At 46.2% G+C, this 26605-nt stretch overlaps 1 protein-coding gene across 2 annotated transcripts in view; it reads right to left on the bottom strand.

Moving 5' to 3' along the window:
- The window catches only part of RORA (RAR related orphan receptor A), a 763804-nt gene that overhangs the window by 354913 nt on the left and 382286 nt on the right, over window positions 1-26605 (bottom strand). The window contains exon 1 of one of the 2 annotated variants that reach the window (XM_021073481.1): window positions 9287-20482. The exons of the other annotated variant lie outside the window; for it this stretch is intronic. Within the exon in view, the coding sequence (XP_020929140.1) occupies window positions 9287-9419 (133 nt within the window). The 5' untranslated portion in view covers window positions 9420-20482. Of the gene's footprint in view, window positions 1-9286; window positions 20483-26605 lie in introns of those variants that run through there. 2 annotated transcript variants of the gene reach the window in all.

Genomic DNA, 26605 nt, shown 5'->3' with positions numbered 1-26605 from the left:
TTATTTATAAGGAGGTAGTGGTTATAATACTTCCTCTGCTCCTCTGCCTATGGTACTGTGTTATGTATGTTATGTGTTATCTTGAGATTAGATACTGTGGGAATATTTCATTAAGCGTCAAGCACCATAACCAGGTTACCTGTTCTTGAGATTCGGTCCTCTCCCTGATATTCACAAAATATCCCTAACAGGCTTATTACAAAGCCAGGGACAGAGGAAATGCCAACTCTGTGAGTCCACTGAATTACAAAGCCAGGGACAAAGGAAATGCCAACTCCAACTCTACTGAATGTACATAGAATCAGTAAAGAAGGGGAGAAAATGTAAATATACTAGTTCCTTAAATCTTACAAAATAAGGCTTTTCCTGGACATCTATTCCTTAAATGCAAAGAAGTCACAAGATATTGGGCATATATCAAACCGAGGTCTTAGACACAAGTCTGCATTCCAGAAAGGTTTTGAAGAGCCACGTTACTAATTAATTCATGGCATCGTGGTCTAGGTGAACAAGGCTAGTGATATGAGGTTAGTTTTTTGAACGGTGGCACTACCCCTCTCAGCCTCAATTCTGTGTGTTCCTCACCTCAACACGACACGAAGAAAAATCAAAAGGGGTCCAGATCCATTTTGTGTCAGGAAAGAAATGGCTTCTACTCAGCAAGCTGCAAAAAAGAGCTGCTATTTTCAGGCGCTCTATAGCTTAGCAGATTACCAAGGTGATGACAGAAAGTTTAAGACTACCTATTAATGGAAAGATAAATGTGAGTGATTCGGGTCTCTTCAACAAACAGCAACTGAAAGATTAAAACCACCACGAAGCCTGAGGGGGAAGAAGAGAGATGCAGCTTCACCCAATAGCTCAGACAATGGACCTGATCCCATCAGAGACCCAAAGCTTCTGCTCATTTGTCCCAGACAAAGCTCCTACTCACCAGGCTGTGAGCTGGTCCAATGTTGCAAGGTCCCCTTCTCCATCCCACTCTTCCTTGTACCTCACGATTTCCCCTCAGGACCCTTGCATTTGCAGGATTCCCCCTCCACAGAGCTCCCTCTGCCTCCGAAATAGGAGCCAACAAACTCTGCATCGCTGACCCACAAATGAGTGAGAGTCCTTTTTTCTAGACATATTTAGAATTTCAAAGGGATAGGAGGTCTTAAACTCAAGAAGAAGGCCTGTCACTGTGGAGTTCAAGTGTGTGTCTATATGGCCAGGGTGGCATGGCATTGTAAGGCAAGGTGGTTTGGGATGGAGACAAGACCCCAGCATCTTCAGAATAACATTGTTTGGGCTGCTGTCTGCTCTGCCTTTCCACAAAGTGGGACCAGAACACTGCACACAAATTGCTCTGATCAAATCAAGGGGCCCTAAAGGAGATCAGGCTTAGCTTAAAAGCTCTTGGGCTACGAGTTAATAAGAATTTTAATAAAAATGGAAAGTGTAGCCCTGGGCTGTGGTACAATATCTCTCCGGGTTGCTGGTGTTCTATCAGTCAATCATATAATTTTTCTGACGTTTGTAAAGTGGAGAGGGTAAGCAAAAACCGTGTGGTCCAAAGGAGGCTTCAAAAACATAACCTGCAGAAACACCATCAGCTTTCTGATTGGCTCTCTAGGGGCCTGAGACATACCTGAAAGGGAAGTCTTTCCCTCAAGATAAGACACCAACAAAAGAGACCTGTGTCCAACACACTTCACATAGCAAAGCGTTTTCATACACGTTTAACTGTTAGGACAACCTGTGACTTGATTATCACCCCTATTTTACAGATGAGGAGCTTGAGGGTCGGAGAGGCGAGGAAAAGGGGAATCTGATCTCCTACCTTCTTCCACAAATTCCTCAGTGGCTTATTTGTATTTTTAACTTGAACTGTCTGTTTAGATACTACAAGGCTCTGTTTCAGTTTACTATCGTCAGATGCAACCTCGGAGATGACTGGTCTGTGTCATTTAATTCAACTTCAAAGGAAGGGAAGATTATTAATCCTTTTCCACCTCCAAAAATTAGCATTGAGATAAAAACTTCCTACCAATTTAAAAGTAAACAGCCTCCCTGCTGCTTATCTGTTTTTCTCGAAACAAAGGACTATTAGGTTCTGTGGCATTCAAGGTACAAGCTCAACACACAGGGTGTTATCCAATTATTTACTCCATTACACTGACTTCTTTTAATATGTCCATCAAGGAGCATATTTCTTTGTTTGTTTGTTTTGGACTTTATTTTTTTAGAACCATCTTTAAAATTGAAGTACAGTTAATTTACAACATTGTGTTAATTTCAGTGATAAAGTGATTCCCTTACATGTATGTAAAATTTTTCAGATTCTTTTCCATTATAGGTTATTATAAGATACTGAATATAGTTCCCTGTGCTAAACAGTAGGTTGATTTTATATATAGCAGGGGGTATAGGTTAATCCCAAGCTCCTAATTTATCCCTTCCCAAAATGTTGCCCATTGGTAATCATAACTTTGTTGTTGATGTCTGTTGAGTCTGCTTTTTTTGTAAATGAGTTCTTCAGAGTTCCCATCATGGCTCAGCAGAAACGAATCTGACTAGTATCCATAAGGACGCAGTTGGATCCCTCGCCTCGCTCAGTGCGTTAAGGATCCAGTGTTGCCTTGATCTGTGGTGTAGGTTGCAGACATGGCTCGGATTCCACATTGCTGTGGCTGTGGTGTAGGCTGGCGGCTACGGCTGCAATTCGACCCCTAGCCTGGGAACTTCCATATGCTGTGGGTTCAGCCCTAAAAAGACAAAAAAAAAAAAAAAAAAATGAGTTCATTGGTATCATTTTTTAGATGCTACATGTAAGCCATATCATAGGAGATTTGTCTTTGACTTCACTTAGTATGATAATCTCTAGGTTCATCATGTTGTTGCAGATGGTGTTATTTCATTCTCTTCTATGACTGAGTACTATTCTATTGTAAACATGTGCCACATCTTCTTTATCCATTCCTCTGTCAATGGACATTTAGGATGCTTCCATGTTTTGGCTAATAGTGCTGCAATGAACACTTGGGTGCATGTATCTTTTTGAATTATGGTTTTCTACAGATAAATGCCCAGTTAGTAGGATTTTAGGATCATATCATAACTCTGTTTTTAGTTTTTTATGGAAGCTCCATACAGTTTTCCACAGTGGCTGCACCCATTTACATTCCCACCATCAGTGAAGGCGGGTTCCCCTTTCTCTCCACCCTCTCCAGCATTTACTGTTTGTAGACTTTTTGATGATGGCCATTCTGGCTGATGTGAGGTCAATACTTCACTGCAGTTTTGATTTGTATTTCTCTAATAATTAGTGATGTTGAGCATCTTTTCATATGCCTGCTGGCTGTCTGTATGCCTTCTTTGGAAAAATGTCTATTAGGGGTTCTGTCCATTTTTTATTGGTTTATTCTTTTTTTTTTTATTTTAAGCTGTATGAGCTGTCTGTATATTTTAGAAACAAATCCCTTGTCGGTAGCACCATTTGTAAATATTTTTCCCCAGCGCATAAGTTGTCTTTTCATTTTGTTTATGGTTTCCCTTGCTGTTCAAAAGCTTTTAAGTTTAATTAGGTCCCATTTGTTTATTTTTGCTTTGGTTTCCACTACTCTAGGAGATGGATCCATTTTTTGAATATGGTTGCAGTTTTGGATATTGCTGCAATTTACATCAAAGAGGTTTTGGCCTAAGCTTACCTCTAAGAGTTTTATAGTATCCAGTCTTATATATAGGGATTTTTTTTTTTTCTTTTTAGGGCTGCACCAGTGGCATATGAAAGTTCCCAGGCTAGGGGTCGGATCAGATCTACAGCTGCTGCCCTATGCCACAGCCACAGCAACTTAAGGTCCAAGCCACATCTGCGACCTACACCATAGCTCACAGCAACGCTGGATTCTTAACCCACTGAGCAAGACCAGGGATCGAACCCACATCCTCAAAGATCCTAGTTGAGTATGTTACTGCTAAGCCATGATGGGAACTCCCTATATTTAGGTTTTAATGCATTTAAAAAATATTTTAATCCATTTCGAGTTTATTTATATATATATTTTGTATGGTGTTAGAGAATGTATGGTATTCTAATTTCATTCTTTTACATGTAGCTAGCTATCCAGTTTCCATAGCCCACTTACTGAAGAGAGTGTCTTCTGTCCATTGTATATTTTTGCCTCCTTTGTTGTAGATTAACTGGCCATAACTGTGTGGGTTTACCTCTGGGCTTTCTATCCTATTCCACTGATCTGTATTTCTGTTTTTGTGCCAGTACCATACTGTTTTGATGACTGCATTTTTGTAGTATAGTCTAAAGTCAGGAAGCCTGACTCATCCAGCTCTGCTCTTCTTTCTCAATATTGCTTTGGCAATCTTGTGTGTTTTGATACAAATTCTGTATAGAGAAACTTCATTCTTGCTATTGAATTTTTCACACTGATCATGACAGAAGAAGAAACTTGAAAGCTTACACTGGTTGTCCTTGAATCTCTCTGACTGTTCCTTCTTCATCTCCATACAGGCTCATGATTGTCCACCTGCCTCTGACAGTGGTCCACAGGATTCCTTCATTATGAGGCCAACAGTCCCAGGCTCCACACTCTTCCTGGGCAATCTGTGAATCCCCCATGTCAGTCTCTAAACCAGAGCCTCCTCCGAGATTTAGACTCACTCTCCTTTGGCTCCCTGAACAATTTTACCCCCCCAGATCTATCTTCGTCTTGGATGGAAACACTCCATTCAACCCTAGCAGGAAAGCTGAGATTCTTTCCATATGCTGCCCTTTCTATCATAGCTCATGGTGACCAGTCACCAAGTCCCCAAGGTTTTATCTTCTAAAGATCGCCCAGATAGTCCTCTCCTGGGCCTTCCCACCCGCAGTGTCCTAGGTCAGGCCCAGCATGTCTCCCATCTACTCTACAACCCAAACTGCTGTGTCTACTGCCACCAGGGAGGCTTCCAGAAGGTAAATCTGAGCAGGACCTTCTCTATTGAACAATCCATCAACAACTTCCTGTGCACAAGTACGAAACCTTTATTTTGACTTCAAGACCCTCTGCAACCTTGTCATTTGCCCTCTCCCCACGCTCCCTAAATGGGGCCCAGGCCACTGAAAGGGCATGGTAGGTCAGAGCCAGAGCCTAGCAAACTTAATCTTCCTGCCTCAAATTTTTGTCATAAAATAAAACCCATTTCTTTCTTGTTCTTTTTTTTTTTTAAGGGCTGCACCCATGGCATATGGAGTTTCCCAGGCTAGGGGTCCAATCGAAGCTATAGCCTCTGGCCTATGCCACAGCCATAGCAACATGGGATCTGAGACACATCTGCGACCGACACCACAGCTCATGGCAACACTGGATCCTTAATCCACTGAGTTCAGGAACTGAACCTGCATCCTCATGGATGCTAGTCAGTTTCTGCTGAGTTACAACAGGAACTCCTCTTTTTCTGTTTCTATCCCATATTTTCTGTTTTGTTTTGTTTTTGTTTATTTATTTATTTGGTTACCGCATTATCATAGGAAAAGAAAGTGAGCAAGTAAAAAAAATTGAAGGCTTTGCGATTGAGGAGATTCTAGAATATGGGATGGAGCTTGACTAACACAAGCTCATCCAAAGGTGGGGCTCTGATAATTATGCAGTGAGGAGGATGCATGTATATCAATTAAAGGGTGCTGCACACTGCCAGCCTCACCTCGCCCTGCTCACGTCAAAGCAGGCTTGGCAGCAGGTACTACAAGTTGAACATGTGAAACACAGAAAGCAAGGAAACAGCCACCTCCTTCCACGAGGAGCCATCTGGACTATAGAGATGCACTCACCCCAAGTCAAGTCTCATGCTGGGCTGTAACCTTGACCTTGGTCTCCACACTGGCCACAAAGTGGGAGATAGTACACCATCTACTCCTCTGAAGAGCTACATGGGGGCAAAGTCTTCCTTGTCTCAATTTGCTTTAAAGTCAGAAAGGGCCCTGCTAAACAAGTTAGCATCAGATCATTTCCTCTCATGATGTCCCAAACCTGGATATCTAGAAGCCTCCAAAAGCAGCTACCTGTTCACCTTGTGTGTGGGGATTGGTGATCTGAAGGTGCATTCTGAAGGAGGGGGCTGTCTCCCTCATCTTTGCATTCCTGTTCCCTGGTACACAGGTAAGCAGAAGAAATGCCCATGAATGCTTAGGAAGAGACCTTATAAACAAGTAACCTGAGCCATATGCTGTGAGGCGGAGCATCGCTGGCCCTCCAGCTCTTCTCTGAATAGTAGTTCTGTTCTTGCCTATGTTGACATTTGAGATCCTCTCGAGACTTCACAGCCTGTGGGATGATCAGGGTTCCCCACCCCACTGCCTCCCCGATACCATCCTTCTCCCTAGCACTTGGCTCCTTCGGAAGCACATCTACGGTCAGCTTCAACTACCAACAATCCTAGGAAACAGGTGCCACATCCTCCCCACCAGCTCAGGCCTGATTCCAACCCGAACTCATTTAACCCTGGACTGGCCTGTCAGAGTCTGAGATTCTCATCCAGCTTTTATCCCTGAACACAGGTTGACTGAAGCAAGGCCTGGGTATGGGATTTCACCCTGGCTATGATGGCACAGCACCAAGTATTTGGGACATAATGGGGGGAAAAAGCTAACCAGCTGTTTCTAAACATCCAGATGTCTGCCAGAGGGAACAGAAACATCCTGGCATCTGCCTGACTAACTGGGTATATTGTCCAAGTAGAAGGGCAGAGGTCCCGGGACCAGGCTGACTGGTGCCCTGTGTTGGCCAGTCCAGAGGTGTTACCTGGTCTCTGTGTGAGGTGAAATCTGGCCTGAAGACCACAGACTAAAGCCTCTCCTTCTGGAAGTTTCCTCTAGAAAAGAAGCTTGGCGGGGGTGGGGATGGAGGTGGGATCGGGGAGGGGGGATGAGAGCAGTCTTCACTAATTATCCCACTCAACTAGATACATATGGCTCATATTTGTAGGTGCCCCCAGTGTGGCCAGGTCAACATTTCCCTCTCTGCTTTCAGTTCCCAGGGAACACAGTTTAACCAAAACCACATTAAAAAGCTCAGTGTCTTCTGGTTCTAACTCAGTTCCTCCAAATAATTTTCTTCTTTTTTATGCAAGAGAGGATTTGGAAGTCCACCGATCATCCTTGAAAACATCCATTCAACACCCATTTACTAAATGCTTATGTGTTGGGCATCGTCAGCACTTTTAATGAACCTGATGACAATAAGACTAAGCAATAATTATATTAATGATGATGATTATGATAATAATCACTAATATGTATTGACCCTTTATGTGCCTCACTGAATAATCTCTTTATTTGAATTTTTTTCATTTAATGGATCAAGCCACCCTAAAAATGCATACAGCTATTATCTCCTTGAAAGCTCAGAGAGATCAAGTAACTGATCCAAAGCCACATAGCTTATAGACCATGGAGTTCGAATCTGAACCCAATCTGCTTGAGTTTGGAGACCATACACTTAACCATGGCAGTTTCATCACACATCTGCACAGCACACGTGGTAGAGAGGCCCCTGCCTTGGTACGGTGATTTCGCAACTCCAGGGAACACCATGCATGGCATCCCATGAGACTGACACCTGTAGGAGTCATGTGCTCTACCGGATACAAGGAAAATGTGTCCCCACACTGAGCTGTGAGACAAAGAGGATCCAGCCTAGCTCACTTAGAGCCTCTAGAAGCATAGGAAAACAAGTTCTATATAGGGATAGCTATATAAGTCTTTGCATTACCAGTGGTCTCCAATACAGAGGGTGGCATGGAGGTGCTCTTATGCTTGTGCTACTAGCCTATTTAAGTGAATATATATATACAAATATATATATATTTATATATATATTTGTCTTTTTGTCTTTTTAGGATTGCACCCACAGCATATAGAGGTTCCCAGGCTAGGGGTCAAATCAGAGCTGCAGCCGCCGGCCTACACCTGAGCCATAGCGATGCAGGATCCGAGCCGCGTCTGCAACCTACACCATAGCTCATGGCAACACCAGATCCTTGACCCAGTGAGTGAGGCCAGAGACCAAACCCATGTCCTCATGGATGTTAGTCGGGTTTGTTAACCACTGTGCCACAACGGGAACTCCTAAATGAATACATTTAATCAGGTAAATGGAGGAGGATGGCCAGACTGGAAGAAGAGGATTTAAGTGTCACGTTCTACTGTGGTAGCAGATGGGGGCAGAGTCAGGCAGAAGCATTCAAGAGATTTGAGCTATGATGTTGGGAAGGGGACTCAATCTGTATAGCTGCCCTGAGGTGGCTCCCAGTGGGCAGAAGGAGGCCTGGGTCTGCAGCAATCAGAACTGATTCTGGGGTGAACCCTACTTGCTGGGGGTTGATGTTGCCAACTGCTGTCTTGGTTTCTTTAGGCTGCCCTGTTCTGAGGAGGTCCATTAGAGCCTAGGAGGCCTTGCTCAAGGTGGGGGGAAGGGGGCGTCCCCTTTCCTGTGATGCTCTGGCTCCAGGTGCCTTGTCCTCTCATCCAGATGTCTTTAGCATCTCTTGGGTGGGGGGGTGGAGGACTGAGTGTTCAGCATGGCGCTGGGTAAAGACAAGAATGTCCCAAGTCCTCAGGCTGGACCTGGGCCAGGCCTGTCTGGCTGCAAAGCCCAGCTCTTTGCATTTAACCAAGAAGTCTTTGAACACTAGATTCAGAGCCATGGTACTTTATATCCTGTTCCACTTCTAGGCTGCAATAGCTTGACCTTGGGAAAGCTTGTTCACTACTCTGGGCCTCAGGGGTCCCCTTAGGAAGAGGATCGTGAGAGCTAGATGTTTGCTAAGCTGTTTCCCTCTCTGGAAAGAGACTTTGCACATATCCAGCCATCACCAGACCAGCAGAGGAGAGAAGGGAAGGAGGGCTGGATTAACTGGCACAGTGCCCCACACCGCCCCTCCCCCTCCACATCCCAGGAATGGGTGGGTCTGGATTCTGGTCTGTGACAAGAGAGGATGCTTTCATCATCTCCCAAAGGCTGCATCCCTGGCCCGCAGCCTGCCTGACAAAGCTACCCACCTTTTCACTACGGTGGTAACCACCCTCGAAGCCTGACCGCCTGACCAGCTGGAGCTCAGTTGATGGTTTTTCGAAAGCTCTTACCCGAAAAAAAGCAGCACTGAATTGGGTTTGGAGATAACTATCTCTGTGCTGTCACACCACAGAAGGAGGGAGGGGGTGAGACCATACCACCTTCTTCCTCGACAACAAGAGCTTGCGGAAGCCAGAGAAATTCAGGCATTGAAAGTAAAAAACATTCACTGCACTTACCACATGTTGAGCGACTCTCTGTTAGCAAATGCAGCAGAGACCTGCAGGAAACGACTTTTTCGTGTTTTCTCCCTGGCTTCCCAGCAGCCGACCCTATCTGCCGAAAGGGCACTTGCCCAGAGACCCCAAACATCTCACGGCCGCTGTCAACCAACCCTCTCGGGGCCTCAGGTCCTGCAAGCTGCCCTGACAAACCTCTTAGGGGTGTGAAAGCCTCAGGAATCGAGGGCTGAGTGATTCTGTGCTACTAGAGAGAAAGACAGAGGAAGCAAAGCCACAAGCTGGAGGGCTGGGTGGCAGCTGCCGCCACCGCCATCCAACCAGCGGGTCACCCGGCAGTGCCTACCCGCCATGGGTCGCTCCCTCTCTTTCCCCCTTTGGGTTGCTCTTTCTGGCTTTTTCTCCTTTGCTCCCTCCCTCTCACCCTTTCCTGGGAGTTGTTCTGGTCCTATAGACGGAACACCTGCCATTGCTTATTCCATTACAGAGAAAAGGAAGGTTAAAAATACCATTGAGAAATACCCTCGCTGTTATTCTGCAAGTGAGAAAAGAGGTCAAAGAACCTGGCTTTTCTGTCCCTTTGGGAGGGATTCTGCTCTCAGAAAAGGAGATGAGAAAGGGTACAATCTTAATTCGAAGCCAAGAGTCGACGTTTTGGGAATAAACACCACCCCCTCCCTTGTCAGTGGTTGTGGAATCCTTCTCCACTCCCCAGCATTTTCCTCTACTGTCTCTCTCCCCTTTTCTTAGGTAATTATTACTTCAATTCATCTTTACCTCTGAGAAAAGGGTCAACGACTTACTTCCTCAGGTAGAAAACCATCTCAAGCCCTTTCTGGACAAAGCAGGATACAAGGGATAAACCAAACAATGTGCCCAAGACCACACCAGGGTTTTAGGACCTGGGTCTGGTCCCCTGGGGTGGCAATCCCCACCCCCAGGATGGAGAAGAAAGTTGTCCTGCCTCCCCTCCACACCTGGATTTAGGGAGATGCCCTCAAGGGCACATCCTCAAAAGGAATGTCCTCCTTCACTCCTCTACTGCCTGCAGGCAGAGTGCCCACCCCTTACTTCTCAGCCACGGTGCTCCTTTTTTTTTTTTTTTTTTTTTAAAGAGTATAGTTGATTAACAATGCTGTGCCAATTTTTGCTGTACCCAAAGTGGACCAGTCGTACAAATATTTACAGTTTCTCTCATACTATCTTCCATCATGTTCTACGCCAAGAGATTGGACATAGCTCCCTGTGCTGTGCAGTAGGACCCCATTGCTTAGCCATTCTAAAGTAACAGTTTGCATCTACTAACCCCAAACTCCCAGTCCATCCCACTCCGTCCCCTCTTGTGTTCTGTTTCTTTGTTTTTGTTTTTTGTCTTCCATTTCATTCCCTCTGCCACCTCCCGGGGGTCTCAGCCACCTTTCCTGGACACTAACAGAACCTCATCACCGACATTTCTGTTTTTTTCTTTCTTCTTCTTTTTTAAGTTATAGTTGATTTACAATGTTCTGTCAATTTCAGCTGTACAGCAAAGTGACCCAGCCTGCTTTTTCATATCTGCCCCAAATTGGTGACACGTGGAGATTCCCCCAGCACCAGCTTTTTAAATGCCACTCCCTGCCGGATTCCCCTCAGTGGCTAGCCAAGGGGTGGCAGGATAAAGTCGAAACTTGCTCTGGCAGACAGAGGCCTCTGCATTCTGGCCCTAACTTACTTTTCTAGACATTAAAAATAATAGATTTTTTTTTTAAAAGCTACCATTTATGGGACACTTATCACACACCAGGAACCAGGCCTTATCTGAGTTTGTGCTCCTGAGAGTCCTAGGACCTCTCTTCCTTGCATTTCACAGAGGAAAGGAGGTCGGTAGAGACAAAGGGAGGCTGTACCTCGAGTCAGAAGTGGGCTCAGCACTGGAGTCCGGGTCTCAGGATAGCAAAACCCATGCTCATGCCCCAGCTCTCTCCATTGCCCCCTCTGCCTGAACCAGTGTCCTGGGAGGAGGCCTCTCCTGCCCTCCACACCATCCTGGGGCTACCACCTCCTTCTCACATCGCCCTCCTTTTTCACCTCCTGCTTCCCTTAGGAAGCTCTGTCCCCTGGGGGCTGGGAGCGGGGTGGAGGCATATGCTCTCCAAAGTTACAAACCCAGGGACTACCAAGGCAGAAAGTGAGGTTCTGTCCCCACCTCCTGCTATGTTGCTCCAGGGAGATGCAGGGAGGGACCACTGGGTGATTTTTTTTTCCCCTTGTTCAGGGCACAAAAGCCTTCAGAGCCACCTGGTTAACATGGAGCACATCACAGACCACTCAGCTTTCCTAGAAATTAAAGAGGTATGGAAGACTCCCATGGGACAGGAGAGGGCCCTTAGAACCCGTAGAGTCCAGCCCCTCATTTTACAGATAAGCTCCCTGGAGCCTGGGGAGAAATGACTTATCCAAGCATGAGAGCGGCAAAGCTCAGACAAGACTGCGGGTGTGGGTCTCCCAGGCATCCAGCTCCTTCCCTCACCCTAGAGCCTTGCAGCTGTAGCCTCGCAAACCAACTGCTTCCAAGGGGGGTCAGGGTTAAGTGTCCATTGGCTTCCCAAAGACCAGGTGAAACACAACAACAGTTCTTCCCTTGTGTCTTTTAAGTGGTCAGTAAGAGTCAAGGATACTGAAGACTCACTCACACTCTGACCATGGCAGGCCAGGTGCTAGGAGGGTTCAGTCACCCATGAAAGGAGGACCCCCAGTTGGGACAAGCTAGCAGGCATGGCTCTGTCTCGCTAGGAGGGCAAAACTCTTCATTTTGGTGAGATTCCCAGTCTCCTCTTGATTTTTCTGGGGTCTCTGGTAACACCCATTGGCTTCAAATCTTTTTAAAAATTATTATTAGTATTAGCACTGTTAGTCTTTTAGGGCCACACCTACAGCTTATGGAAGTTCCCAGGCTAGGAGTTGAACTGGAGCTACAGCCACTGGCCTATGCCACAGCCACAGCCACAGCAACACCAGATCTGAGCTGCATCTGCAACCTACATACCACGGCTCATGGCAACGCTGGAACCTTAATCCAATGAGGGAGGCCAGGGACCAAATCTGCCTCCTCATGGATGCTAGTCGGGTTTGTTACTGATGAGCCACAATGGGAACTCCCGGCTTTAAATCCTAAAGCATCCATGAGGACGGGGCACAGAGTCCTTCCCTGGCTGAACCAGTCCATCTTTCTATAGCCTCATCCTCATTTACCTGCTCTGCTCCAGCCACACTAAACAGCCCACATGTTCACAGCTTCAGTATTTCTGTGCTATTCCCTCTGTGGGGAATATCTTTTCCTTCTTCAACTGGCAAACTTGTACTTGACTTTGAATATGGAGTTCAAATGTCTGCCCCTTTTCATAGCATCTCCTGGTCCTCCTCAACTGTCTTCGGAACTCTGTTCATGGCACCCCTCTGTCCCCCCTGCCCTAGGTTGAACTCTAGCCCTCTGTTAACATATTTTCTCTCCATGGGTATGTACACAATCTCTCAAGGACAGTAGCTTAGTCATATTTATCTTTGCACACTGAGTAGCTGGCTCAGTTCCTGGCACATGGAAGGAACAGCAGAATTATCAGCTTATATTAAAAAGAAATGTGTCTGCTTAAGGGAAACTTTGTTCCAAATTTCTAAATGGAAAAGCCAATAAAGGTGTTTTTTGTTTTTCCCCTAAGAGCTTAGCAAAGGACTCATTATAGATGAATGATAAAGTGTTATTATTATTATTTGCTTTTTTAAGGCCACACCCACGGCATACGGAAGTTCCCAGGCTGTGGGTCAAATCGGAGCTACAGCTGCCAGCCTACACCACAGCCACGGCAACGTGGGATCCGAGCCAAGTCTGTGACCTACACCACAGCTCAGAGCAATGCTGAATACCCAACCCACTAAGTGAAGCCAGGGATCGAACCCTCATCCTCATGGATCCTAGTTGGGTTCATTAACCACTGAGCCCAAAGGGAACTCCAAGTATTATTTTAGAAGCTGCTGCCATGAGCAAAAGTCCATGCACACCTGAATGCATGTGTGTGTGTGTGTGTGTGTGTGTGTGTGCACTCAAACATACATACACACATACACACACACAGAAGCTGGGAGAAGCTTGTGCTTGATGGTAGGTGCAGCAAAGAAGATAAGATCACCACAGTGCAAAAGAAGGTAAGCCACGTGATGATGTGGGTAACCCCAGGCACACACAATACCCTTGGCAAGGCCAGGCTCGAATCTAACCGCATCATCTTTTCATGAAGCAGACATGAAAAAATACGACTGAAACAACTACACCAAGGGTGGTTTAATGCCTTCTTGCCTTGATGGTATCAAAGCTCTTGACTCTGGGGCTACACTTGGGGAAAAAATCCTCTGAGATAAGGAGATGAACCATCTGCTCAAGAGAATGTGCAGGAAGCCAAGGTAACTGGGCAACACATAACGAAACAGCCTGCGGCCAATGCACCATCTAAACCCAAGTGGCCTCAGACGGCATTGGTTGTGTAAGCAGAGGAAACCGAACCCACCGTTGTCACAGAGCGAAGACTTTGTGGGTGCCAATCTGTATTCATGCGTACGTCCTCACAAAACATGATGGCCAGAGTGAAATTCACAGCTCCCCCCTCCCCTCGCCGCCCCCTCTGTGGCCGAGATGGGTGTAAAACGAAAATGATTGAAAAGGTGAGACTTGTCATGCAGCAGCCTTGAAGTCCCTTTTTGGGGACTCATTTGCTGAATGACCAGTGTCCCATGAACATCAACTGAGATACCTGCACTGACTGATCAGGATATTCCAGAAAAAGATGCTGAACTTGAGCCTCCTGTGTTCTGAGGCAGTTAGGTCTGAGTTCTCTGAGCCACAGATGATGCTCGAGCTTGGTTTGTTTTATGGCAACATGGTTTCCTCTATCGGTCTTTACCCTTTTTAGTCCCCCAAGTAACCTTCCCATGGTAGAAAAGGTCCCCACAACTGAAGAATGTGACAGCTGGGATGGGCTTCAGGGCATTTATTTAGATCCCAAACTTTATAGGCTCAGAGCCTTGTAGCTAAACCCCAGCTGTGTATCAGTCAACGCTCTGATTTGGGGTAAATTACTTAAGGTACATCTCAGTTTTCTCATCTATATAATAGGAATAATAGAACCCATCTCTTAGTTAAGTGTGCTTTAGATATATAGGAGTTAATTCATGTAAAGCACATGGCACAATCATGAGCACAAAGTCAGCCCTTACTAAATGGAGCTACTATTATTATTACCATCACAGCCCATTCAACATTCTGATGTTTAGAGGAAGATCCTGCGGTCCAGAAGGGTAAGGTGACTTCTGATCCCCAGGAACTGAGTCTTGGGTGATCCAGGATATGGCTCCTATTTAGAGGATAACTAGACTTATGGGAGTAGGATTCTGAAGCGGCTTAGCGGCAGAATTCAGATCTACCAATTCTCAGGCCAGAGCCTGATTCTATGTACCACACTGGCACCATGTGCTGTTACATTTATCATTGCATAGTCATTTTTTTTTTTTTCCAACCTGGTCTGAAGCCTTTGGAAAGTAAGAACCTTGTGCTTTTGAAGTCCCTCCAGAAGGTAGCACTTCCCAGGTACCAGAGAAATATTTGTTAATAAACCCACTGTTTGCAAAGATCACAGTTGATTTTCAAGGCAACAGATTTCTATGTCATAGCTGCTCCTCCTCCCCCGTCCCCACTACCACGGCCTTATAATTTTGGAAAATTCATCCAAGGAGGACTCATGCTATGTTATATTAGAGGGAAACATTCCACCCCTTTTGGGAAGGCAGATATAAATTGCGCCAGATTGCAGGCACCCTAATTAGAGACACTGGTAATGTGACTGCTGTTCTAAGGCCCCCAAATCCTCACTGAGGCCACCTCTGTCTTTGCACATTAGAATTTTTGCCACTCTACATCAACATGGCCAAACTGCCCTTCTGATGGGGCTGCTGGTACCCACAGCCCAGACGTCAGGGTCAAGAGGCCTGCCCACCAAACCTGTCATCACAAGGGAACTCGGCACCAGCCCTTCTCCGGAGAGCTGGGCATGGAGCGCAGATCACTGGTTCTACATAGGAAAGGCTGATAAAGCTGCTGCTACTTTTATTGTTTCTCATAAGTTGGCCTTTATGCAAACCATCATGACCTACATGTTTAATTTAGATCTTTATTTTCTGTTTCATAAACCCGTTTAATTTAATATCACTGTAAAAAATCCAAGTGGATGCACATGATGTTCTGCTGGTACTAATCTCTTTGGGCTCGACTCTCACAGCTAATATTGGGGTCATCGCAAGAGCACAAGAGAGCAGGGGTATAGGTGGAAGTGTCTGGGATGTAATTCTTGCCTTAGCAACCGATACCCTCTCATTGCTTCATTGAATCTTTCCTGTTCCTTGACCTCCACCCTTGTTTTCAGTAATAGTGGTATAATGAGGTGAATAAACGGCCCTGTCTACAAAGAAATGCAAAAACGTCTGGCTTTGGCTAAAACTTCTTCAGGGGATTGAAGGTGTGAGGGGTGGCCAGCAGGGTGATCCTTGAGACCTATCACACAGAGACACATGTTCCCTGGTGGCTCTAGGAGGCCAGGGTCAACTTGGGGGTCTGGGAATGAGCTCTGCCAGCCCAACCAGGGGACAAACTCCTTTCCAGAATCTTCGAGTCCATCCTTTGCTCCCCGTGGCCTACTCAGAGCCTCTGAAGTTGGGGATGGTTAATGGGCACGACACAAGCTCCACGTTCTCCGTGACACCCCCACCATCCACCACTTTTCAAATGCTACCTGAGTAGACTCTACAGAGGACTCTAAGGACAGTGACTGGATATGCTCTGCCCAAAACAGTCACCAGGGAACAATGGTGGCTACTGAGCACTAGAAATGTGGCCAGTCCAAACTGGGATGTGCTGTGAGCATAACATACACGGATGCTGAAGGCACAGCACTAAAAAAAAAGAAGGTAAAATATCTCATTAATATATTTCTTATATGGACTATAGGTTGGCGTGATAACATTTTGATGTACTGGGTTAATCCTTTCATTAAGGTTAATTTCCCCTGTTTCTTTTCACTTTTCAAAATGTGGCCATGAGAAGATTCAGTGTGACAAATGTGGCTCTCATTCGAGTTCTCCTGGACAGCAGCACTCAGACAATTATTGTCAGAGAGGTTGTTTCCATTTGAGAATATGGATCAGTCCAGTGAAAAACACAAGTCTCAGCTCCCCATCACACCGAGAATGACACCCCTGCTCCTATCCGTGAGGGAGATGATGCTGAGGCACCTGCACCCTAATTACCTCTTTAGCATCCCTCTGCATGCTCACTTCAGTCACGCTGGCATCTTTCTCAGGATCTCCAGGCTTGCCCCAGGCTCAAGGGCTTTGCAGCCAGTTCTCGCTATCTGGGCTCCTTTTCCCCCATATGTTTTTGTCATCTGGGTCTCACCCCAAATGTAACCTCCTCAGAGAGGCCTTCCTCTCCTTCCTGTGGTAGGCAAGATAATGACCCCCCCCCCCAAAGAGGTCCATGTCTTACTCCCTGGGACCTGTTGTTATGCTGCCTTCTGTGGCAAAAGAGAATGTCCAGATCCAATGAAGTTAAGGATTCTGAGAGGAGAATATTATTCCAGACTATCTGAGCAGATCCAAGGTCATCACAGGGGTCCTTGTGAGGGAAAGAGGGAGGCAAGAGAGTCAGAGTCGGAGAAGGAAGTGTGACGACACAAGCAGAGGTCGGAGGGATGCAGCGCCCAGAGCCAAGGAACTCAGGCAGCCTGCGGACGATGGAAAAAGCCAGAAATGGATTCTTCCCTAGAACCTCCAGAAGGAACGCAGCCCTGCCAACCCACTTTAGACTTCTGACCTCCAGAATTATAAGGCAATCTATTTCAATTGTTTTAAGCCAAGAAAATTGTGGTGATTTGTTACTGGAGCAATAAGAAACTAAAATACACCCTTCTCTTGGACGATGCACCACCCAGCCACCAGCTCCCCTGTTCCATCCTTCGAGGTTACCCTTCCTGTATCATTTACTGCTCTCAGACAGGATCTATTATTGGTTTACCTGTCTATTTTCTGTCTCTTTGGACTAGAAGGCGAGCTCCCTGTGGGCAGAGTTCTCCTCTATTTACTGCTAGGCACTCTGCCTTATGATCTAGCACCTGACACATTGTCAATGCTCCCTGGTATGAACAAATGGTTGATGAACGAATGAATGGCAATTTGCTACAGGAAAATTAGATAACATCGGAAACATTTTAGAGGAAAATTATACCCAAGTAGATAAAATGAAGACCAGTGATAGATGCTGGGGAGTGTTACTATTTATAGTGTACCATGATGGTGCTGAAGAGGCATAATGAATTCTATGGTGCTATCCCTCCCACAGTCTCTGGAGACAGACATGCACAGCACACATGATGAACCAGTGACCAGAGCGGGTAGTGAGTGTATGGTTGGGGTGCAATGATTGGTGGGGTAGTAGGTCTGCACAGTGGTGAACTGGCAAACCAACTCTCAAAACAACAATAATGACAACAACAAAGCCCTGATCTGTAATGCCGGCCAATTTCTGTGGTGTAAATACTCCTACAATGACTGATTTCAAGCTACCACTGTAATGACTCTAAAGATGGTATCGGAAAGAGCTAATTTACCGGCAAGGCCTTGGAAGTGGGATTTCGACTGGATGTAAAAATGTTGGTGGGCTAAGGGTGGCCTCAGGAGGGGGCAGGAGGCCTGTTGCTCACAAAGGCAAGAATCTCTTCAAGGCTCACAAAGCAGGGTCTCAACGGTCCTTGTGGCTCCAGTGGGTTTCCTGTCATTGAGATCAACAGACAAAAAACAACTAACAGAAATCACCCAGAAAAGGGCTGCCCGGAGAGATGCAGGAGAAGAGGATCTTATAGCCAGGAAGACTTTTATGATATTCCAGCTCGTTACTAATTTAATGAGAGTAGGCTGGAGCAAAGAGCTCAGGTTCCCAACTCCCATGGAAGAGCAGTGAAGAGTCCAGGTTCACTGAGCTGGTTATAGGACATCCAGACCTAGGTCAGGCTGAGGCCCTCACTCATTCTGCCTCCCAGACCTTTGGTCAATTGAGACAACATGCAGCTCCCCGAAGTCCCTGCCTAAAAATGAGATGTCAAGTGAACTTGGGACACCCACCCAAGGTTCTCAAAGTAACCTTCCCTAAAATCTCTATCTTCATTTAAGCATCATCCCCTGACATTCGGAAGGCTGGGAAATTTGATTCTGAGAATCCTGGGGTGGTGTTGAAGAGGCTGGTGCAGAGGGTCAGATGGTACCTGGATTTGAATCGTGACTCACTTCCCAGGTGAGTGTCACTGGGGGGAGCAAGTTGACCTCTCTAGACTTTAGGTTCCCCATTTGGAAAAGAGGAAGAATAATCATTTCTTTCCATTTTGTGTATGTCACATGATGCAGAAGATACACCCAGCACCGGGCCTGGGGCATACTAAGTGTCGGATCAGTATGCATGGTCGGGGGATTAAGGTAAAAATTATGTGTTTTTCCTTCTCCAGATCCTGCCAGACAAAACTGAATTTCCTAAACAAGCCCCTCCCACCATCCAGAGCCATCTGGCCACTGCCTTCACTCTGAGAAGGAGGCCCCCTCCTCTCACCACCTCTAGACCCTGGGTCTGATGGTCCTCTTAGGCCCACACCTTCTGTGATGATCACTTTAAGAGCACACATTTGCTGTGTGCAGGGTGAGATGTTTTCCTTGCTTGGGGTGCGTTTCAACGAAGGACAAGGATGAGGCTATTATGTGAACAGAGGGACAACAAGGAAAACAAGACTGCTTTCTGAAAAGCATGAAAAAGCTTTCTTTTGCCTGAATGGCCATTATTTTCATTCTTTCTCCCCCACACAAAGCCCCCGAGCACACTTCATTCAGGCTGTTGCAGCGCCAGTGGGTGTGAAGATGAGGTCCAAACAAAAGAAGTAACGTATTGCTGTTGTCGGGTCTCTTGTTAAGTGCTTGGTGAGGTGGACCAAGTGTCCCCACCAGCCCCGCTGCTGGAATTATCAGGAACAAGAGGGCACACACACACCATATAAATACAAAACCCCTACATAATCCTTCACATGGTTACATGACGATTTATGAGTGAGAGCTGGATTTCAAGTTGGCAGACCACAAAAGCCCAGTGTTCCCCTAGATGTTGGCACCTTGTCCTTCCCCTTGACAATTTTGAGCGTCAATTGTGCCACCTGGAAAATGCCATTCCTCTTGTGGTCCCCCCACCCCCCAAGGAAGAAGGCAGGATTGCTCTATTCCAGATGTGTTGTGGACCCAGGGCACCCATGTGAGAAATGTGCCTGGAGAAGGGGGGAAAGTTCCAGGAGCCTGGGCACTGGGATGTTCCAGGCCTTGGCTGTCCAAATCACGCAGCTTAAAGTAAGAGAAAACCACTGTCTCCTAGTCCTGAGTTTTCTGCAAATAAAAAAGCAATGTCAAAGGGGGGAGGAAATAAACCTTGGCATTCTGCAAGTTTTCCTTTATTAAGGATAATTTAGTGGCTTCGGTTGATGGCTCTGTCTCTCTCTCTCTCCCTGTCTCTGTGTGTGTGTGTGCGTGTGTGTGTGTGTGTGTGTGTGTGTGTGAGAGAGAGAGAGAGAGAGAGAGAGAGAGAGAGAGAGAGAGAGAGAGAGATTTTTCTTCACCATAACAGTTTTCCTCTCTCCAACTTTCATCAAAAAACTCAGTGTGCCAACCAGACAGAAGTTCTGAGAACTTTTCTTCTGGATCAGTGGATGATTCTGAAGAAGGGGGAAGTGTTTCTTGATAATGTCTCAGTTCTTCGAGGGCCAGGCCTCTGCCACATTTCCCACGAGGCCTCCCTAGTATGTGCCAACCCTTTAAGTATCAGCGGAGCTTTTGAAGAGCAACATTACGATGGCATTTTTCTGATTGCACAATCCCTGTAGAGCCCTGTCAGAGGGACCCCTGCCCCAGCCACACCAATACTAGAACCTCAGTGGAGGGCCTGTCCCAATGTGATTCAGCCAGAAGAATATCATGTTTAAGAACGCTATCCTAGGAGTTCTTGTCGTGGCTCAGTGGTTAACGAAACTGACTAGTATCCACAGGGATGCAGGTTCAATCCCTGGCCTCGCTCAGTGAGTTAAGGATCCAGTGTTGCCATGAGCTGTGGTATAGTTGCAGATACGGCTGGGATCTGGTGTTGCTGTGGCTGTGGCAAAGGCTTGCAGCTACAGCTCCAATTTGACCCCTAGCCTGGGAAGCTCCAAATGCCAGGGGTGCAGCCCTAAAAAGACAAAAGATAAAACACAACAACAAAAAAGCCATCCTGGGTGCTCTTACACAATGCCTACCCCACACCTGGCACTGTGGAGTGTGTAATACAAAGGCAACATAACCCATGTTTGGGAGTCTCCTGGAGCCTATCATTGTATGTGCTTTGAGCCTCCCCTACCCATATCCCCACCCCACCCCAGCCCCATGTCCAGTGGTCAGCATCTTGCCTTGGCACACGGGGAGCAGCCCAGCAGCATGGCACCCCTGCTTACTAGCAGTGTGTGACCCTCTGACAAGTTTATGACATGCACACTGTGTCTAAGTTCCACTTTCTCATTTATAAGATGTGGATGGCAACACCTTCCCAGGATTCAGGGAAGCCATGCATAAAGCACCTAACACAGGGCCAGCCCACAGTAGGTGCTTAGGAAATTCTGGTGGTCAGCCTCTCTCTGATAAGCTGTAAACAAACCAAAAAAACCTGTCTCCAAAACCAAGATGAACATGGACAAAGTCATTTGAGAACACAACAGAGTCGGTAAATAATAAAGAAGGAGGAGTTCCTGTCCTGGTTCAGCAGTAATGACCCCAACTAGCATCCATGCGGACATAGGTTCAATTCCTGGCCTCGCTCAGTGACTTAAGGATCTGGCATTGCAGTGAGCTGTGGTGTAGGTCACAGCTGCAGCTTGGATCCCATGTTGCTATGGCTGTGGTGTAGGTTGGCAACTGCTGCTCTGATTTGACCCCTAGCCTGGGAACTTGCATATGTCATGGGTGTGACCCTAAAAAAAAAATAAAAAAAAAAAGGAGCAAAAAAAAAAAAAAATAAAGAAGGAAACAGAATAGGTGACAAGATCTTTGGTGTGGGCTAGAGCTGTCGGCCGCCCAGAGGAGGACAAAGTGCTAGATGAGCTTGTGGTGCTGGGGTGGGCAGGGATGGATGGGGGGGTTTGGAATTGGTGTACGTACACTGAGGTATATGGAATGACTGGCCAAGGGGGACCTGCTGTATAGCACAGGCAGCTCTACCCAATATTCCGTGATGGTTTATATAGGAAAAGAATCTGAAAAAGAATGGATGTGTGTACCCGTGTAACTGAATCACTTCGTGGTACAGCAGAAATGATCACAACCTTGTAAATGAACTATACTCAATAAACCCCCCATTTTTTTTAAAGAAATAAAAAAAAATAAAAGAACTTGCAGGGACCAGTTTCAAAGAGGACACAAAACTGAGATGGAACGTGAAAGAAGAAGTTTAAGCATCTGTGGTTCCTCTTGAATAATCAGAGTTCTGGGGCAATACAACATGTGGACTGAAAAAAAACATTCAAGCGCCAGATTCATCTCAAGGGATCATGAGGGTAAAATGAGTATGAGAAAGAAAGAAGCATGGGCTGGGCTGGGCCTGGTGGTACAAAGGCCCTGTTCTGTGAACAGCATTTCCCCGTGAGAGGTTGCCTATAATATCTTCTGTGTCTCTAACCATGGCAATTAGTAATGACCCCCGGCTTAGCGCTGAGAGCATTCCTTTATGACAAGAGCCAGCCACCCACAATCTCTCAAGCAGGCAGATTCACAGTGTACATGCTTCCAATTAAACACAGACAGAGGGAAAAGCAAAACGAATGTCACAGAAAAGAAAGTGCTGCCACCCACTTGGGCCCTAAAGGTCACTGTGCCTCAGCCTTGGCCATTATCTCCAGCCGCAAAGGTCAGGGGGGGCTGTGTGCATTTCTGGGGAGTTATGTAGGCTTTCAGGAGGCCTCAGAATGACTACTGCTCTGACACCAAAATTAGTGATAAGCTCTGAGGAGAAGACGATACTAGAGAAATGGAGTGACTGTAACCTTTTTCCACTATCTCTCTTGTCTGCTCCATGAAACCGAGTCACAAGGCATAAAACGAAGAGCTTCCACATTCTACAAAAGACTACAAGACTGCTGACTTAATTGGGTGCGGAGCAAATGGCTATACCATTGTCAACACGAAGACATCCAAAGAGGAGGAGAAAGCATCGATTAAAACATCTCGTTACACCACCTCGGGACAGAAACGGGCTCACAAGATATCTTAACAGGTCTTCACACAATAGTGAGGGCGTTTGCCACATGGTTCGAGAAAGAGTCCAATCACTATGGCCCAGCAGGGTCCACTGTACCCCTATCCAACTGGAAAAAAAATGTAAGGAATTTAGGAGTAGCATGAATTAGAAGGACATTGGACTAGGAGTCAATTCAATTCAAACCGACACCTCACATACTTTCCATATTTGATGGGCAATTTATCTCATCTTTTATCATTTCTGTACTGTGAAGCTAGTTTTTGCATTAGGAATATTGGAAAGATCTGGATATCTACAGACTGTGGTCCTAGTGGAGATTAAAGGTAAGATGGAAATGGCCTTTATAAATGATCAGGTACTGTACAAACACAAATCATCATCATAATTGTTATAAGCTGGTGATAACATCTATTGCAAGGTAATCCCTATCTCTATACACTCTGAGGGAAGGCTGCCTTTCTGTAGTTGACACTCCTAGGAGAGAGGATTCTATGCTGTTGATGATCAAATGTATTCTGGGAAATGCTTCACACAACTATCTAGGTGGAATGATACATTAATCAGGAGAAGAAAAATAAACCGAGGTACACAGCACGTATCTGAGGTATGGCTGAATGTGTCCTTTGATGGGTGGGTATCAGAAACAAAATTAGCAACTTGCAGCACTTCCGCTTAGCTTCCTAGCAACAGAAACACATAAATAACAAACAAAACTTATGATGATCACTGTAAAAACACCACAACATGAGAGTGTGATATTGGTCCCTCCAAGTGTGCTCCAGCTAAAGGTATCTGACATTTTTTAACTCATCCAGGAATGGAGCATCTGATGTTGAAACCCACCAAGCATGGAGGATGAAGCAGGAATGATGATTTGGTTGTTTAAAATACCTGCCCCCTTTCTTACCAGAAGGAAATCGACTGCAATATCAGCAACACTCCCAAACAGAGAGAATCGCTCAACGTAGCAATAAGGAGCTTCTTTCTAAAGTTCTAAACCTGACCCTGGTGCATACATCTGGAAAAGATGCTTATAGCAGTTTTGAGCATAGCATAGTAATCCAAAAGTAGCTGACTCAGGCTGCTCAGGATCTGGGGCAGAGCTTAAGATCACGTTTTGTCTGTGCGGCTGACCACGTAGATGATGCTGCTGGCACGGGCTGCTTTATTGGCCTGCATCTAACTCATCAGTAGACACAAGCTACTTGGTAAGATGTGGGAGAAACTGGTTCTTTAAAGTGTCCAGGAGGACCAGGTATCAAAAGGAATGAGATGTCTCCCGGCCTTTCATGTTGCAAACTAGAGAGAGACACACAGCCTAGCAGGGCAGCTAAAAGTTAGGATCAACTTTTAAGGTAATAGGGAAACCACATGACAGATTGTATAGGCGCCTGAATAATTTCTGACTCACCCCTGAGGTGCCTCTTCTGTCTGGAGCTATGGGGAGATAAGCAATGCTTGCAAGATTTTTCACTTGACATGTATGGATCCCATGTCTTTCCTATCCCCGTGCCAGAGGAATCCATGCTTGGGGCTTAAGATCTTTGTGCTTTCACCAGATTTTCCAAGGGGTCTTTGCCACTCTCCTCTAACCTCCCCCTAAAAGTTAAGGACCAGGGCTGTAGAATTCTATCTGGTGGAACTGGTCAGATTTAGTGATCTGATTATGAAGGAGGAAAACAGCAGAAATTGATGCACAGTTGTTTGAATTCATGCTGCCGTGATCCTCCCACTGGGTGGGCAGAATGTAATGCTGGTTTGGAGGACAAATGTGCGGTGCCTTCCACTTTCTTACTTACTCTTCTGCAATATTTGCTTATTAAAAAACTTCTTCCTGTATTAAATTTGACTTATAGGAGTTCCCATCGTGGTTCAGTAGAAATGAATCTGACTAGCATCCATGAGGGTGCAGGTTTGATCCCTGGCCTTGCTCAGTGGGTTAAGGATCTGGCATTGCTGTGAGCTGGGGTGTAGGTCACAGATGCGGCTCGGATCTCACATTGCTGTGGCTGTGGTAGGCCAGTGGCTACAGCTCGGATAGGACCTCAAGCCTGGGAACCTCCATATATGGTGGGTGTAGTCCTAAAAAGACAATACATAAATAAATAAATAATAAAAATTTGAATTACAAACAGCTAAAATGCAGTTATCTGGGCTTATTCCATAGATCCTGGTGAAGAGTCTGGGAATCTAAACTTTCAGCATTATCAAGTGGTCCTTAAACCCACTGAAGGTAAATATGGCTGTGTGATCCAACCCCACCAACCACAGCCCTTAATAGGTCTGAAGATCATTACTACCAACCCAGGAAATTGCTCCAGTGGAGAAAGACATTGTGGGAGACAATGAGAAAAGCTTGGGAAGACTCTTCCTGGCGCATGAAGGACACAATTAAGGGACATGATAGGTGTTGCCTCTCAAGGAGGAAGCCCTCCAGATGCTTTTTGTAATATTTCATCTCCCTTCCTGCCCTCTCCCTGGCAGTAACACCCTACGGATTCCCTTGGAGCAGTAAGTCACCCGCTAAGAGAGTGGGTCGGGTAGCAGGTCTCCTGAATAGAGAGCCATCCCTGATGTGCACAATTACTAACTTGAAAGTTTTTGTTTTAGAACTAGAAAGGTTCCCAGATAAGATCAAAATATTAATGGAACAAGCCAGATTTTAGAAAAGCCTCTGGTGCAAATGCATCGGTAATTTTGCCACACGAGAAAATACACAGGTGTAGAATTTTACATTGTGTATGGATCAAGGGGAAAAGACAGAGTATTCTGTAGAGTGTGAAGACAGACCACGTGCAAATGGCACATTCTTTCAAATAGAGCAGAGGAGAAAGTGTTGTCTCTTGTTCTGCCCAATCAGAGAATGCTCGGAGAACCAGAGGAGTTTGATGGATCACTAGGACAGAGAGCTTGGCCCCTGGGAGGTGTGAATGGGGCCAGAAAGCCAAGGGACAAGGGATGCTGTCCCTGAGGAGCTGGGGAGAAGGTGCAGGGCAGAGACACTGACTGCATCAACTGGGAGCAAATCTGCTGGAAGAGGAAGGAAGAGGAATGATGGGAAAAGACGAAGGACAGTCTTGCTCCTAACCCGAACACGGGAGGGGTGAACACTGAGAGAGCTGTAATGGCCTCTCTCATTCATCCACTCTTCATGCACTAAGCTTCTAGTGGCAGAACATCAGGGGGTAAGTGACCTATGGCTGGTACCCGCAGCCAGAACAAATAGAAGACATTTTCATTATGGTGGGGCGAGGGCTATGGGTGATTCAGGGACACATGGGTGATGCGTGAGCACAGACAGAACATGTTGGGTAAGGTCTTCTAGACAACATGGTACCTCCTGAGGCTTGAAGGGAAAGAATGAGCAGAGATTTCCACCAGAGGGGGAGCTACCCAGGAGGTGGAGTTACCAGGAAGAGGCCCGAGACCGAAATTCTCTGTGCACACGCCCCCATCACGGAAGTGATGTGTCATATATGAGTCTTTGCTCTTTTCACCTTGGGCACCCCATCAACACAACATTCCAGGCTCTGGAATACAACCAGCAGCTGACCCTCGGCCAAGTCCAAGCTGTCCAGGGTAAACAGAGGAACTAGGCTGGCAGGGAGACAGAACACGGTCGCACACAGCCTGGAAGAGGCCCTGCAAAATGGCACACAGGTGCTATCATGCAGCTACCAATTTCATCAGCACGACAAACTGAAGTGTGTTGACAGCTGCAGTAAAACACTCTGAGTTAAACATAATTAAGCAAAAATGATTAGCACTGAATAGAAGCTGGCAGTGGAGAACTCTGGTTTCTGAGCCGAAATGACATGATCCCAGCCTCTGACAGGTTCGAAAAGGTCTCGGAGATCACAGGCGGTGCCTCCATCTCACAGATGTGAAAATCAGGCCCAGGGAGGTGCAGTGAAGGCGGAACAGACCGCAGCACTGAT

This window comes from Sus scrofa, chromosome 1, assembly GCF_000003025.6.
Source record: "Sus scrofa isolate TJ Tabasco breed Duroc chromosome 1, Sscrofa11.1, whole genome shotgun sequence".
NCBI classification, from domain to species: domain Eukaryota; kingdom Metazoa; phylum Chordata; class Mammalia; order Artiodactyla; family Suidae; genus Sus; species Sus scrofa.
Note: the sequence above shows the minus strand (reverse complement) of the source record. Positions and strands in the feature narration are given on the sequence as shown.